The following is a 17665-nucleotide window of genomic DNA, read 5'->3' as shown; positions in this document are numbered from 1 at the left end:
GGTACTGTTAAAGTACAATTCACTTACAAAGTATGTTCACATCCTTTAAAAAAGGTTTCCCCTGCTGGTGAACGTTTGGCATTGCAAAGAGATTTGTTTGGCATTTTCCCAAAATATATTTCTTGAGCATTTCTCCCCAAATATGACCTTATTGTATTCTGGATCAGTCCTTGGCATTGGCTAAGAGAACCTCACTGGCCCCACTGCCCAGTCCCAGCACTGAGAAGCTCAGAAATGGACCAGTACCACTCAAATTACCCTCTGTTGGTATGAGACAGAGGGGACGGAAGGGAGAAATAGAGTACAGGATGAATGGAGAGGCAGGGAGAGACAAACAGAGAGATGTGAATGAGAGCAAGATAGGTGCCCTTGTGCCATTGATGACACAAAGGCATGAAACATTAAAGCATGCTCTGTGCACATCATTGCGCACGTAATTGCACACTGCACATCAGTTTCTAAGTTATTTTCAATTATTTAATGTTAAACCTTTTCTCCCTGACTGAAGGACTTACCTCCATAGCAATATTTTCTATTGCTATGGAGGCTTAGCCCACTGCAAGACTAAAACAACTCAGAAAGAACAGAGGTCCGGCAGAGAGAGGTACAGACAGACAGACAGGCAGACAGGCAGACAGGCAGGCAGGCAGGCAGGCAGGCAGGCAGGCAGGCAGGCAGGCAGGCAGGCAGGCAGGCAGGCAGGCAGGCAGGCAGGCAGCATCATACGGAGTGATGTTATGCACATGGCTTCCTCTAAAGAAAACATCTCTTTCTTTGTCACGTGATTAGCAGTTACCGGTTCATTAGAGCTGTATATCAGAGATGACGCACTTTTCTGTCTGACGTTACCTTTGACCTACTGTAAGCATAACAACATCTTCAAAGGAATGAGGAGGTTGGTTTACGTGTGTGTGTGGGTAAAAGCAGAGCGTAGGGACTGATTGTACTCTGAATTGAGGAATACTAAAATATGAATTAACCACATACTTGGCTGAGGTTATGGAGGTGACAGGGCTGGATGCAAAACAAATCTTGATTACATTTACGGAGTGGATACTTCGATAAGAAGCAGCAGTTCGACAAAACTCTTTTCCAAAATGGTCAAATGCATTTAAATCAGAAACACATCCATAATATACAGTTATTAGGCATCCATAAAATGTGCATTCTAAAAGAAAACTACAGGTGCTTTATAAAGTACACTACACTGCATTTGGAAAGTATTCAGACCCCTTGACTTTTTCCACATGTTGTTACATTACAGACTTATTCTAAAATGGATTACATGTATTTATTTTTCTCAACAGTCTACACACTATACCCCATAACAACAAAGCGAAAACAGGTTTTTGGAAATGTTAGGAAAAATAAATAAAATAAATAAACAGAAATACCTTATTTACGTATGTATTCAGACCCTTTACCATGAGACTCAAAATTGACCTCAGGTGCATCCTGTTTCCATTGATCATCATTGAGATGTTTCTACAACTTGATTGGAGTCCACCTGTTGTAAATTCAATAGATTGGACATGATTTGGAAAGGCACACACCTGTCTATGTAAGATCCCCAAGTTGACAGTGCATGTCAGATCAAAAACCAAGCCATGAGGTCGAAGGAATTGTATTGAGGCACAGGTCTGGGGAAGGATTCCCAAAAAATGCTGCAGCATTGAACGTCCCTAAGAACACAGTGTCCTCCATCATTCTTAAATGGAAGAAATGTGAAACCACCAATACTTAGTCACTCTGACAGAGCTCCAGAGTTCCTCGGTGGAGAATGGGATAAAATCCAAGAAGGACAACCTTCTCTGCAGCACTCCACCAATCAGGCCTTTACGGTAGAGTGGCCAGATGGAAGCCACTCCTCAGTAAAAGGCACATGACAGCCCGCTTGGAGTTTTCAAAAAGGCACCTAAAGACTCTCAGACCATGAGAACCAAGATTCTCTGTTCTGATGAAACCGGGATTGAACTCTTTGGCCTGAATGTCAAGGGTCACATCTGGAGGAAACCTGGCACCATCCCTACGGTGAAGCATGGTGCTGGCAGCATCATGCTTTGGGGATGTTATTCAGCGGCAGGTGTGACTAGTCAGGATCGAGGGAAAGCAAAGTACAGAGAGATCCTTGATGAAAACCTGCTCCAGAGTGCTCAGGACCTCAGACTGAGGTGAAGGTTCACCTTCCAATAGGACTATGACCCTAAGCACACAGCCAAGACAATACGAAACTGGCTTCGGGACAAGTCTCTGAATGTCCTTGAGTGGATCAGCCAGAACCTTGACTTGAACCCTATCTAACATCTCTGGAAAGACCTGAAAATAGCTGGGCAGCGACACTCCCCATCCAACCTGACATACCTTGAGAGGAGCTGCAAAGAAGAATGGGAGAAACTCCCCAAATACAGATGTGCCAAGCTTGCAGCATCATACCTAACAAGACTCAAGGCTGTAATCGCTGCCAAAGGTGCTTCAACAAAGTACTGAGTAGAGGGTCTGAATACTTATGTAAATGTGATATTTCAGTTTTTTATAAATTAGCCAACATTTCTAAAAACCTGTTTTTACTTTGTGATTATGGGGTATTGTGTGTAGATTGATGAGGGAAAATACAATTTAATCCATTTTATATTAAGGTTGTAAAGTAACATAATGTGGGAAAAGTCACAGGGTCTGAATAGTTTCCGAATGCCCTGTATATGACCAAAAGTATGTAGATACATGCTCGTGAAATCATGGGCATTATTATGGAGTTGGTCCCCCCTTTGCTGCTATAACAGCCTCCACTCTTCTGGGAAGGCTTCCCACTAGATGTTGGACATTGCTGCAGGGACTTGCTTCCATTCAGCCACAAGAGCATTAGTGAAGTCGGGCACTAATGTTGGGCGATTAGGGCTGGCTTGCAGTTGCAGTTGCAGTTCCAATTCATCCCAAAGGTGTTCAATAGGGTTGAGGTCAGGGCTCTGTGCAGGTCAGTCAAGTTCTTCCACACCGATCTTTACAAACCATTTCTGTATATGCACAGGGCATTGCCACAAAGTTGGAAGCACAGAATCGTCTAGAATGTCATTGTATGCTAGAGTGTTAAGATTTTCCTTCACTGGAACTATAGGGCCTAGCCCAAATCATGAGAAACAGCCCCAGACCATTATTCCTCCTCCACCAAATTTTACAGTTGGCACACATTCGGGCAGTTAGTGTTCTCCTGGCATCCGCCAAACCCAGATTCGTCCGTCGGACTGCCAGATGGTGAAGCGTGTTTCATCACTCCAGAGAATTTTTACATTTAAAAAATAATAATATTTAACCTTTATTTAACCAGGTAGGCAAGTTGAGAACAAGTTCTCATTTACAATTGCGACCTGGCCAAGATAAAGCAAAGCAGTTCGACACATACAACGACACAGAGTTACACGTGGAGTAAAACAAACATTCAGTCAATAATACAGTATAAACAAGTCTATATACGATGTGAGCAAATGAGGTGAGATAAGGGTGGAAAAGGCAAAAAAAGGCCATGGTGGTGAAGTAAATACAATATAGCAAGTAAAACACTGGAATGGTAGATTTGGACAGGACAGCGGAGTCAATCACCACCTTCCGGAGACACCTGAAACCCCACCTCTTCAAGGAATACCTAGGATAGGATAAGTAATCCTTCTCACCCCCCCCCCCCTTAATGATTTAGATGCACTATTGTAAAGTGGCTGTTCCACTGGATGTCAGAAGGTGAATTCACCAATTTGTAAGTCGCTCTGGATAAGAGCGTCTGCTAAATGACTTAAATGTAATGTAAATGTAGATTTGCAGTGGAAGAATGTGCAAAGTAGAAATAAAAATAATGGGGTGCAAAGGAGCAAAATAAATCTAATAAATAGAGTAGAGAAAGAGGTAGATGTTTGGGCTAAATTATAGATGGGCTATGTACAGGTGCAGTAATCTGTGAGCTGCTCTGACAGCTGGTGCTTAAAGCTAGTGAGGGAGATAAGTGTTTCCAGTTTCAGAGATTTTTGTAGTTTGTTCCAGTCATTGGCAGCAGAGAACTGGAAGGAGAGGCGGCCAAAGAAATAATTGGTTTTGGGGGTGACCAGAGAGATATACCTGCTGGAGTGCGTGCTACAGGTGGGTGATGCTATGGTGACCAGCGAGCTGAGATAAGGGGGGACTTTACCTAGCAGGGTCTTGTAGATGACATGGAGCCAGTGGGTTTGGCGATGAGTATGAAGCGAGGGCCAGCCAACGAGAGCGTACAGGTCACAATGGTGGGTGGTATATGGGGCTTTGGTGACAAAACGGATTGCACTGTGATAGACTGAATCCAATTTGTTGAGTAGGGTATTTGAGGCTATTTTGTAAATGACATCGCCGAAGTCGAAGATTGGTAGGATGGTCAGTTTTACAAGGGTATGTTTGGCAGCATGAGTGAAGGATGCTTTGTTGCGAAATAAGAAGCCAATTCTAGATTTACTTTGGATTGGAGATGTTTGATGTGGGTCTGGAAGGAGAGTTTACAGTCTAACCAGACACCTAGGTATTTGTAGATGTCCACGTATTCTAAGTCAGAGCCGTCCTGAGTAGTGATGTTGGACAGGCGGGCAGGTGCAGGCAACGATCGGTTGAAGAGCATGCATTTAGTTTTACTTGTATTTAAGAGCAATTGGAGGCCACGGAAGGAGAGTTGAATGGCATTGAAGCTTTCCTGGAGGGTTGTTAACACAGTGTCCAAAGAAGGGCCAGAAGTATACAGAATGGTCTCGTCTGCGTAGAGGTGGATCAGACTCACCAGCAGCAAGAGCGACATCATTGATGTATACAGAGAAGAGAGTCGGTCCAATAATTGAACCCTGACAGCAGACCCTCCGATTTGACACACTGAACTCTATCAGAGAAGTAGTTGGTGAACCAGGCGAGGCAATCATTTGAGAAACCAAGGCTGTCGAGTCTGCCGATGAGCCTTGGCCAGATCAATGAATACGGCTGCACAGTAATATTTCTTATCGATGGAGGTTAAGATATCGTTTAGGACGTTGAGCGCGGCTGAGGTGCACCCATGACCAGCTCTGAAACCAGATTGCATAGCAGAGAAGGTATGGTGAGATTCGAAATGGTCGGTAATCTGTTTGTTGACTTGGCTTTCGAAGACCTTAGAAAGGCAGGGCAGGATAGATATAGGTCTGTAGCAGTTTGGGTCAAGAGTGTCCCCCCCTTTGAAGATGGGGATGACCGCAGCTGCTTTCCAATCTTTGGGAATCTCAGATGACACGAAAGAGAGGTTAAACAGGCTAGTAATAGGGGTGGCAACAATTTTGGCAGAATGCATTTCCACTGCCCCAAAGTCCAATGGCGGCAAGCTTTACACCACTCCAGCTGACTCTTGGCATTGAACATGGTGATTTTATGCAGCTGTAGCAGGGCAGAAATTTTGACAAAATGACTTGTTAGAAAGGTGGCATCCTATGACAGTGCCAAGTTGAAAGTCACAGAGCTCTTCAATGAGGTCATTCTACTGCCAATGTTTGTCTATGGAGATTGCATGGCTGTGTCCTCAATTTTATATGCCTGTCAGCAACGGGTGTGGCTGAAATCACCGAATCTACTAATTTGAAGGGGATACAACATACATTTGTTTATATAGTGTATATCTACACGAACACTGGATATTTACAAGCTCACAGGTTATTTACATGTGTGTTGCTCTTTAAATAAAGCATCAAACTACATAATCAGAGCAGAGAGGGGCAGAACTATCCTGCATATAGAAACACTGGAGGGGTTGAGTAGTACAGACAAGTAGGGACCAGATGCTCCAACACATAAGAGTCATTACATTTAATTTCAGAGAAAATAGCCATTTCTCCACAGAAATGAGTGTGAAAGTACCCGGTTTTACCAATTAGATGCAATTATTCCTGCTACTGCTACACCGTTTTATCTATTTTGCTGGTATTCTGTGTTTATTAAATGTATCACAATGTTTTCTTTGGCTTAATCTAAAGTTGTTAGTTATTATTATCCCTGTAATGGGGTATTATATTTAGCCCTGTCATTAAGTACATATCTCTCCATGTGGCGGCCCACAGTTAGTCTCCTTTGGGTCTGCAGGCTCTAGAACAGAGACACACGGAACACGGTTAGTCAGTCTCCACAGCATCACAAAGAAACAGTAGACATACAACTGCAGGAAACAGACAGAATGAGGAAGACAGACAGATAGAGAAAGACAGAGAGAGAAACACATTCGAGACAGACAGCCAGAGAGAGAGAGAGAGAGAGAGAGAGAGAGAGAGAGAGAGAGAGAGAGAGAGAGAGAAAGAATGACACACATACACACACATTGCCTCTCCTTGCAGTACCTCTTCATCGGGTGACTCTGGTAGTCAGGTTAAAGTAGAACTTGTCAGTGTGGATCTGAAGCCTCCTGTAGAACTCATGAAACTCCTCCTCGCCCTTCCCCTGTAAGTACACCAGCAGCTCAGCCAATCGCACCGCAGTAGGCACGCTCAGGTTCCTGAACTGTAGAATTAGACAAGCATCCAATCACAAGTGTCCAGTCAACTGTCCAATTAACAATAATGCATTAATGGATCTGTAAATGTAAATGTAAATGTAATAAGGCCTTCATCCTGTCTTATTATTGCCCAGTATTCCCTAGAATCACAAAATACAACACAACAAATTGCAAAGACTGAAATATTGTAAATTGCATGACCATGTAGAGCTAGATATGTAAAAGCCTAGAGGGTAAGGGTGGTCTGGCGAAAGTGATGTAAAGCTGTGTGCAACCTGTAGTGAACCTAAATCCCTTCAGAGAGTTAGCATACTCACAAGGCTACTTACCCTCTGGGCCTCCTTGTCAGTAAGTATTTGAGGGTTGGTCCTGTTGAGCTGCAGCACCAGCCCGCCCACCAGCTCAGTGTGCATCCTCTGGTCTAAACACAGGAACTTGGAGTTCCTTTTTAGCTGCTCATGGTAGCTGTCTGAGCCTGACCAGGGAGCTGGGAAATACAGGAAATAAGGTACAAAGAACACACATTTGGGCAGCACCTTAAGTAGAAGATATATAAACTCTGCAAAAAAATACGTCCTCTCACGGTCAACTGCATTTATTTTCAGCAAACTTAATGTGTACATATTTGTAAGAATATAACAAGACTCAACAACTGAGACATAAACTGAACAAGTTCCACAGACATGTGACGAATAGAAATGGAATAACGTGCCCCTGAACAAAGGGACACAAAAGTAACAGTCAGTATCTGGTGTGGCCACCAGCTGCATTAAGTACTGCAGTGCATCTCCTCCTCATGGACTGCACCAGATTTGCCAGTTCTTGCTGTGAGATGTTACCCCACTCTTCCACCAAGGCACTTGCAAGTCCCCGGACATTTCTGGGGGGAATGGCCCTAGCCCTCACCCTCCAATCCAACAGGTCCCAGACGTGCTCAATGGGATTGAGTGAAGTGAAGAGCATTTTTTGCTAGTCCAGCGATGGTGGGTTTGTGCCAATAGGCGACATTGTTTCCGGTGATGTCTGGTGAAGTCCTCAGTTCGGCCTCTCTCAGCCTATTGCGGACAGTCTGAACACTGATGGAGGAATTGTGTGTTCCTGGTGTAACTCGGGCAGTTGATGTTGCCATCCTGTACCTGTCATGCAGGTGTAATGTTCGGATGTACTGATCCTGTGAAGGTGTTGTTACACGTGGTCTGCCACTGCGAGGACGATCAGCTGTCCGTCCTGTAGCACTGTCTTAGGCGTCTCACAGTATGACCATTGCAATTTATTGCCCTGGCCACATCTGTAGTCCTCATGCCTCCTTGCAGCATTCCTACGGCACATTCACACAGATGAGCTGGGACACTGGGCCTCTTTCTTTTGGTGTTTTTCAGAGTAAGTAGAAAGGCCTCTTTAGTGTCCTACGTTTTCATAACTGTGACCTTAATTGCCTACCTTCTGTAAGCTGTTAGTGTCTTAACGACCGTTCCACAGGTGCATGTTCATTGATTGTTTATGGTTCATTGAACAAGCATGGGAAACAGTGTTAAATCCTTTTTCAATGAAGATCTGTGAAGTTATTTGGATTTTTACAAATTATCTTTGAGAGACAGGGTCCTGATTTTATTAATGTTTAGCCTATATAGGCCTAAACATTAAAATCTAAAATCTCATTTACAGCACTTGCAATTATTTTGGATCTACTTTCATGTTGGTAAAATAATTAAGTTAAATACAACCAATACTTTCGTTTGAGTTGTTGTAGATTGAGATGGTCAGCATGCAACAGGTTCCGGGTGGTGAGAAGACATTGTGGACAGTTGTGACAGATTGTACTCTGCAGCTCATGATTCACCCATAAATCAAAAGCCGCAAAAGCTATATTCAAATTCAATAACCTGCCATGGAAGAAAACGGATGCCTCTTCGCCGCCAATGACTGCCTCTTCGCTAACTTTCTCCTCTCCCTAATTTGACGCTCTTCCCATGATGACAGCACACCCGGCCGAACACCCCGGCCCCACTGTAGTGGTGCACTAATGGCTATTAATACGTCATGTCACTGACTGAGGTCTAAACTATGCAAGAATGTGTATCTACTTTGTAATTACACTGTAGCCTATATAACTTATATATGTTTTATATGGCACCCACATAAGTATAATATTGAGTCTCTTGGATCACTCAAAAATAGTCTGTTCATTGATTGGTTGTTTTATTGACGGCAAACCTCTCATCCTAACTTGGAGACTGACTATTTTGGTTCGATTCGATTATTTTAGTAAAAACTCCTTTACAATCGTATTCCTAACTGATGATCATGCAAGGTTTTGCCACATCTTTGATCATTGATTGGAAACGTTTAAGGACATATCATTTATTACATGATCAATTGTCAATCCATCTGCAGTGGGACTAATCAACTTGCACAACGTACCATCATTGTCAGTAGGCTGTAGGAAAATAAAAAATAAAACATCATAAAATTCTCTTCACATTCCAATAGTACAGAATAACATGTTAGAGTTATTTATACCATGAAGTACCATCCCGTATTGTACACATCAGGATTGGGAAATGTAGGCCTACACATGCTAACCCTTGATCCATCAAAGCAGAAGCATCAAACATAAAAAAAATGCTGAATACTGTTACAACATGATTCTTTCCAGAATCATAATTACTAGAGTTCATGGCTCAGAGATACAGGACATTCCATTTCAGAACTGAAATATTTACTGTGCACATGTTTATTACTATTGTACATTTCCAGGAGGAACACTGTGAAATCAGGCAGCAACATAATAAGTGATTCCTATGGAAGAAAGACAGTTCTCCCCTGTAAGCACAACTTTCCGCTTCGGGCAGTGTCCAGAGGGATAGGGGCTGCGTTTAAGGCACATGTCTGATGCACCATAGAAATGCTGCCTTGTCACTGAATGGTCTACTGCAGGTCAATGTCAAATTACTAATAAATGGTCATTTGGTCATTGAGTCCGGCGATATTCATTGGTGCCTGCTTAATAATGGCATAGGCTTGGTAACAATTCAGGCGGTTCTCTTTCCTTTTGGATATAGTTTCCAGCTGGTTGATGTTCAGTTTATCCATGACCCTGAGGTCTATGTTCAGTCACTTCCTGGTTGTGATCTCACACGGATATGACCCGTACGGGGCGCTCCTTGACATAGAGGGGGTGTCGACACATCCTGTAGGGCTTCCCCAGAAGTGGAGATACACTGCCCTCCTGTTCTCCATACTGCCTGACCAGGCCTGAGCCTGGGGGTACCACTTGGTTCTGAAGCTGGCCCGTGGTCCAAGGTGGACCTGGATACTGGGTTGGGATAGGGTTTTGAAGTAGGCCTGGATTGTGTGGCAGACCTGGGTTGTGGTAGAGGCCTGAGATGTGTGGGAGGATGGGCTGGTTGTAGCCTTTGCAGTGAAGAGGAGCTGAGTTGAGGGCTGGGACGGCGGGGGAGGCCTGGACTGGACCAGTCAGAGCATAGGGGTACTGATGATACCTGTAGAGAGGACAGACACAGAGAAATTGAGCTTTGCAAGGCAGACAAGCATGAACAGGCATGCACTCACTCACTCACGCACGCACGCACACACACACACACACACACACACACACACACACACACACACACACACACACACACACACACACACACACACACACACACACACACACACACACACACACACACACACACACACACACACACACACACACACACACACACACACACACACACACACACACACAGTCCTCACCAGCTGGGTCTCTTATTGTCACACATTGAAGGGTTATGGTTGACCCATGGTGGAAGTGCCTTCTCCTGGGTGTTGTTATTGTTGTTCCTGCCATTGTGGCCATAGCGAGAGGCCCTGTTCTCTTCCAGTTCCACTTGCTCTAGCTGGTGCCACAGACGCGTCTCCCTGGCAACGCAAAAAAAGTTTTTACAGATGTAGGATCTTAATTTGTTCACTCTTTTGTTGCTGAGAATTTTCCTGAACAGTGGGAAATCCAAACTTGTAGTGTATTTGAGGTTTAAAAAGGCTTCTAAAGTTAATAATTTCGACATTGACATTTCAGACTTGATTTGCCTAAAAGAAAAATGTATCAACCCACACAAAAATGTTCATTAACCTGCTACATCTATGGGGGCGCTATTTCATTTTTGGATAAAAAGACGTGCCCGTTTTAAGCGCAATATTTTGTCACAAAAAGATGATTGACTATGCATATAATTGATAGCTTTGGAAAGAAAACACTCTGACGTTTCCAGAACTGCAAAGATATTGTCTGTGAGTGCCCCAGAACAGATGCTACAGGCAAAACCAAGATGAAACTTCAACCCGGGAAATGAGTAGGATTTTTGAGGCTCTGTTTTCATTGTCTCCTTATATGGCTGTGATTGCGCAAGGAATGAGCCTGCCCGATCTATCGTTTCCCCAAGATGTCTGCAGCATTGTGACGTATTTGTAGGCATATCATTGGAAGATTGACCATAAGAGACTACATTTGCCAGGTGTCCGCCCGGTGTCCTCCGTCGAAATTGGTGCGTCATCTTCAACTGCACGTCTTTTTCCAAGCGATTCACCGGAGAAAGGAGACTACCACGAACGATATATCAATGAAGAGATATGTGAAAAACACATTGAGGATTGATTCTAAACAGCGTTTGCCGTGTTTCAGTCGATATTATGGAGTTAATTTGGAAAACAGTTCGCCGTTTTGATGACTGAATTTTCAGGGTTTTTTTGGTACCCAAACGTGATGTACAAAACGGAGAGATTTCTCCTACACAAAGAATGTTTCAGGAAAAACTGAACATTTGCTATGTAACTGAGAGTCTCCTCACTGGAAACATCCGAAGTTCTTCAAAGGTAAATTATTTTATTTGAATCCTTTTCTGGTTTTTGTGCAAATGTTGCCCGCTAAATGCTACGCTAGCTATCAATACTCTTACACAAATGCTTGTTTTGCTATGGTTCAAAAGCATATTTTGAAAATCTGAGATGACAGTGTTGTTAAGAAAAGGCTTAAGCTTGAGAGCTAGCACATTCATTTCATTTCATTTGCGATTTTCATAAATAGTTAACGTTACGTTATGCTAATGAGCTTGAGGCTAGAAATAGCCAAACGTGAACAAAACGGAGCGATTTGTCCTACAAAATAATATTTTTTTGAAAAACTGAACATTTGCTATCTAACTGAGAGTCTCCTCATTGAAAACATCTTCAAAGATAAATGATTTTATTCGAATGATTTTCTTGTTTTTGTGAAAATGTTGCTGGCTGAATTCTAGGCTTATAGCTATGCTAGCTAGTGTTGTTAACAAAAGTCTAAGCTTGAGAGCAAATATATTTATTTCATTTCATTAGCAATTTTCATGAATAGTTAACGTTGCGTTATGCTAATGAGCTTGAGGCTAGAAATAGAATCCCGGATCCGGGATTGCTCGACGCTAGAAGTTAATGATAATTCACAAAATAATTCACATTTCCTGTTGCTGCAAGATTATTTTCCTGCTATAGCAAACTGGCTTAAATTAAGATCCTACATCTGTACAGTCCCATGTTGCTTACTTGGTAGAGGATGATGCTTGTAACCCCAGGCTTGTGTGTTTGATTCCCATGGGGGACTAGTATGAAAATGTATGTAGTCATTACTGTAAACCTGAAAATGTATACACTCATTAAGTTGTTCTGGATAAAGGCATCTGCTAAAATCTAAATGTTGTACTGTCAATAGCTACTGTACATCTCAATATTGTTATCAATCCCCTTTACCACATTGTATAAATTACAGCTCTCCATCTTTCGCTTGTTTCTCACCTCTTCCTGTCTTCTCTTTTCCTTTCTCTCCCCCCTTTCTTCCGTTCAACTCTCCTTCTCATGTGTCCTGTCTCATCTTTCGGGCTCCTCTCCTCCTTCTCCCCTTCCACTAGTCATGGCTCCTCCCTCTCCTACCTCTGTCCTCATCTACTATCTACTCTCACCTATCCAGTCTGTTTCTCCTTCTCACCTCTCCTTCCATCCTACTTCCATCTCACCCTCCGGCCTCTCCTGTCTCCTCCCTCACTCCTCTCACCTCTCCTCCCATTTTCCCTCCATCACTCCTCTCACCCTCTTCCTCTCCTCCTCTGCTCTTCTCTCCTCACCTCCTCTCCTCCCTCCATCTCTCCTCTCACCTCTCCTCCTTCTTCTTCTCCTCCTCCGTGACACAGTCGAGCAGACAGCAGGTGATGAAGGCAATGGACATGAGGAGGATGATGGCACAGCTGATGATGGATGCCACCACTGCCACACGGAACCCAAAGTCTTCCGATGGGGACACCGCTCGAAGAAGAGATAAAACATCTATCAATTAATTTATGAGATCTGTCTACAGATAACAAACAATATATATAAAAACAAATCACTCCAGAAAGTGATGGAAATATAATATATTTGAATGCCTTTTTTAAGTGTATTGCATCCATTTATAACAGACATCATTAAGTACCTTGGTACCATGGTACCTAAAGTATGACATTGACATCTACATAACACTGCCCATGGTCAGAGAGCACATAAAACTATCTCCAGTATATTCCTCTATATTCCTCTATTTCAGAATAATTAAGAGGCTGACAGGCAGGGAGTTTGCAATCCATGCATTTTTTCCACTCAATGCATTCTGAAGCTTTAATATACTCCTACACATGCATGCACGCAAGCACGCACGCACGCACGCACGCACGCACGCACGCACACGCACACACACACACACACACACACACACACACACACACACACACACACACACACACACACACACACACACACACACACACACACACACACACACACACACTTTCCTAAGAGGACAACTTTCATTTTCCCAATGAAGCAGTCTGACTCATCCATAGTGTATGACTGAAGTGACAGCTGTCTCCACATGCTCTCGGCCATTGATTGGCCAGATGAGCTGACTCCCTAGAGTCAGACGGAGAAGGGTCAGAGAGTGACAAACCTAACAGTCTCTCATTTGGACTTCGGTTCCTCATTGAATACAAATATGCTTTACATAAGTGGCTTATAAATATGAAAAGGACGTCTATGAATATTTCAAGAACAAACATAACTGGCAGTGTACTAATGCGGAGTGCTTTAATTGCTGGCTGGTATGTCATTTTCTATGACAACATGTCCTAAAGGAGTAGACTGGTGTCCTCAGACCAACTCTGCCATAACTCTGCCATACACTAACATACTGTAACTGTAACTATAACACCTACAAGTAAAGACCAGTGGTACATAGGTGTGTGAGTATCCTCTCAGCATGAGTCATTCGACTTTTGAGAAGTGTAACTTTTTAAAATGTTTTTCAAAGCGCAGATGTTCAACTTAATAAAAAACAGGTTTTACCATCTCAAGAGTTTCAATAAAAAATATATAATATAGTAAGTGCCTATTAAGTACCAAACATAATAACAGAGTTGACTGTAACAGGGTTGACGATTTCTTCTTAAATCAGCCATTAATTCCCTTGTGACAGAAGGAATGAAAGCTTGTTCTGTGCAACAGGGAGTGGCAATTGAATGCAAGATTCACACCAAAAATAAATTTGTTAAAATATTCCTACCCTGTCTATCTATGGGTAACGGGGTTGACATGTTACGCTCAACCCACTCAGTTTTCTATCACAAAACACCAGAAAAAGGCCAAAAAGAGTAGAACCAGCTCACTTGCTTTTACTCTATGATTTGACTATTAAATGTTCATTGTTTGTTTAGATTAATTTGGGGATTAAGTGGGATAAAACATATCTAGAAATGACACAGGTGTGAAGGAGGGACATGTCAAAATTCTAAATTTTGGAACTTCACTTTAGCAAGCCTTCATTCATATTAAATTACACTTAATTTAATATAACAGGCTTTTTAAAATTCTATATTTGTCCACAATTTCTACATAAAATATCAAAGGGTTGCAAAAGGCACTCTTTTCATGGAACGACACAGATACATACGTTTACACCATGGAGAGCCTCCTGACCACTGGGTACTGTTGCTGCCCCAAACACAGGACACCTCATTGCCCCCCACCAGATGGTGTCTGGATGGGCACTGCAGGGTGATCACCGTGCCCACATTGGTGCCATTCCCCTGAATGATCTTCTGGGTGCCCAGGGCGGGCTGGGGCATGGGCGTGCACTGGCCTGGAGGGGGTGATGGGAGACGGTAACTATGGTATATACAGCCATATGTGAGCATAACAGCATAACTAGAACAGAACTTTCAGAGGAGAGAGCACCACATGGAACCCTCACAATGGAATGCTACTGTGTCATTTCAGCACAGAACACTACATTACAGAACATTCTGCATCGAAGCCCGTTGGGGGCTGCTCAGTATTGCGTGAGAAAAACACACACTACATCTGCAGCCGTACACTTTGCTGCATCTAATGCTGATGGTATCAAAGCAGGAAACATGATAAATCATTAAATAAATGGCCTGCTTGCTTGGCAGAAACTCAGGTCCTATTTGTGGCCATGTTAAACAGCTGGTTTTCAGACTCACCACGGTGCAGCAGGAAAATTGACTCCCGCTGTGAGCTCTGGTTTTCATATTGAACTATGACCCTTAACAGAATGACACTGCTCTAATGCAAATATACAGGAGTGTATTTCGGAATGAATCAAAGTAAGCCACAGCTTGTGGATAAACAAAACAGCTCTGTCACATCCTGTGAAGCGTGTTCAGTCAATTGTTTCTACACTGGCTGTGCTACTGTAATTAGTTAATATAACAAATAACACATTCACTGGGAACACATCACATCTTATCACCTCAAGAGTATAACGGAAATGTAATTAAATTAAAATGTAATTAATCTCTCATTCTCTCTCACTATAATTCAAAGGAATACTCTCACGAATCTCAGAAGTTTTGGAATTTACGAACACTATTTTCAAATTACATTGTCTGTGAAATCATGTAGCCTCGGCCTATTACGATTGTTTAGGAATTGTTGCAGTGTTTTCTTGCCACCACAAGAGGTCCTTACATGTTCAAGAAATTACTTCCTGAACTCAACGTATCTGAAAGAGAAAGCAAGTTGTTTTAATTCAGATAAGGTTTGAAATAGTGTTAGTAAATTCCAAGACTTCTGAGACTCATGAGAGTATTCCTTTGAATTATAGCGAGAGAGAATGAGAGAGAGAGAAAGAGTGAGAAAGAGAGACAGAGAGAGTCAGCAAGCAAGGGACATGTTGCTGACTGACTATTGGGTGGTAGGCTAATTCATAAACCATCATTTCTGCAGGGCAGGCAGACAGCGCTCTCCAGCAGTCTGTGACTCATAGATTTCTTATCAAAGATATCAGTTTTCTCTGTCAGTTGGGCTGGGCTGGAAGGGTGAGTTAAATTGCTGAGTAGGCCTTTCAGGGCCATGATGAAACCTCACCAGCCAGAACAGATCCACAGAAAACACCATATTTATGCAACATTTTTTTAGTACACAAGGACAATTTTATGGAACTTGTGAGTGTGTGTGTGTGTGAGAGAGAGAGAGAGAGAGAGAGAGAGAGAGAGAGAGAGAGAGAGAGAGAGAGAGAGAGAGAGAGAGAGAGAGAGCGTGTGTGAGCTTAAAAGTGTAGCTGTACATCCTAGCTCAGTACAACCGCAGTGTTAGTTGGTGTGAAACTAAGAAACAGTGCATTCTGAAAGCCACCTGCAGCTTCTCAGACCATGTGATCTATAGGAACACACTCTCACTTCGCCCTTACCATTCTTTTGTCCTTATTTACAGTGCAGGCTCAGAATAAACATAGGCTGGCTACTCTATTATTCCATTACAGCCATAGCGTATAAAACGTTAAGACCTTTTATTCCATGTATGTTTTGTTGTCATGTGATAGTTTGCATACATATTATGCGTAGCTTGCAGAAAGTAGGCCTAATGTTGTTTTCCTGCAATGTAATTCATTGAGTACAGATACATCATATAAATGAAGAGCTATTTGTGTGTCATGGAATGCATTTTCTCCAAAAAATTAGGCTACATGTTGGTAGGCCTACTCTGTGATGGTATACTCACACAGTTTACAGCTATATTTAACAAATCCATTAAACAACACCATAATGCCTCCAATAAAGCAGGCACTGTACTGACATGACATTTATCACCACATTGGATACATCCTGAAGTTCGCTTACCTGTATAATTACGGCCACGGTTGCCGTTTTTGGTTGAATAAATAGTTCTGGAAACATCAACGACCGAAGCTGTAACCGTTGACATGTCGGACGTAATCTACCCAACCGTCGAGAAGCCCTCCAGGACGCGCGTAAAAAAAACGACAAGGAGACCCACAAGAGTATGCTACGGTAGCCTACAGCTGGATAATTATGGTCACTGTGCTGGATTGTGTTCGCAGCTGTCTGCGTGCCTGCTCACGCGTTTGCTTTTTTTCTGTCTCTTACTCCCGAGCACAAGGACCCAACAGCAAACCATCAGTGTGTGTGTAGGTGTGTTGGTGTATCGGCTCGGCATGTCGCGCTGCGCTCTGGGAACGCACTGACTGTCCCGAGCAAAATCCGTCCTTCTTTGTCTGCGAGATTCTGCTAAACTAATCGGTGTGTAGGCTGTCAGAATATCACTTGGTTCACTTGATGTCACGGTAATAGGCGTGTTGTCAGGGCGCTCCGAAGGTTGGCAGAATAGAATTAGGAATTAAAATAGGCCTACATTAAGTACTGTAATATGATCGCTATGGTTGGCAGCGAGTTCCTTCTTTCAGTTCACAATACGGTAGTAATCTGTGTGTTTGTGGGCTAGTGGTGATTCTGTCACATTGACCCGCCTTTGATGATCTGTTTGTTTTATACTTTATGATAATGGTACTATATGCTGTCATTCATAGCACTAAGCATATATAACCAGTCTTTTGATATACTATAAGCTATTTGGAAGTAGTCACATTTTATATTTTTTATAACATGCTATTTGTAAGCTTCAGATATCCAGAATGTGCTTATTGTTGAATGATGTTATGCATCAAAGGATATCATGGAGACTGATAGTGTCCACCACTGCACACTTCAATCTGACATCACATGACAGGGTCTGGCTGACTTACATCCTCTACTCACATGAATCCACTGTACAGTTGTA

The 17665-nt window shown here is 42.7% G+C and overlaps 1 protein-coding gene and 1 pseudogene across 1 annotated transcript; both read right to left on the bottom strand.

Annotated features, from left to right (window-relative positions):
- Positions 1–548: 548 nt before the first annotated feature.
- LOC135559367 (caspase recruitment domain-containing protein 19-like) lies at positions 549–7651 on the bottom strand (annotated as a pseudogene).
- Positions 7652–8853: 1202 nt separating this feature from the next.
- On the bottom strand, positions 8854–17300 carry LOC135504674 (uncharacterized). The gene is made up of 5 exons (XM_064923446.1): positions 16708–17300; positions 14517–14705; positions 12694–12841; positions 10271–10435; positions 8854–10011 (listed from the first exon to the last, which is right to left on the bottom strand). The coding sequence occupies exons 1-5, from the start codon at positions 16790–16792 to the stop codon at positions 9642–9644; spliced, it is 957 nt and encodes a 318-aa protein (XP_064779518.1). The 5' UTR covers positions 16793–17300; the 3' UTR covers positions 8854–9641.
- Positions 17301–17665: the final 365 nt, after the last annotated feature.

The sequence above is a fragment of the Oncorhynchus masou genome, chromosome 18 (assembly GCF_036934945.1).
Source record: "Oncorhynchus masou masou isolate Uvic2021 chromosome 18, UVic_Omas_1.1, whole genome shotgun sequence".
In the NCBI taxonomy this organism is placed as follows: Eukaryota; Metazoa; Chordata; class Actinopteri; order Salmoniformes; family Salmonidae; genus Oncorhynchus; species Oncorhynchus masou.
Note: the sequence above shows the minus strand (reverse complement) of the source record. Positions and strands in the feature narration are given on the sequence as shown.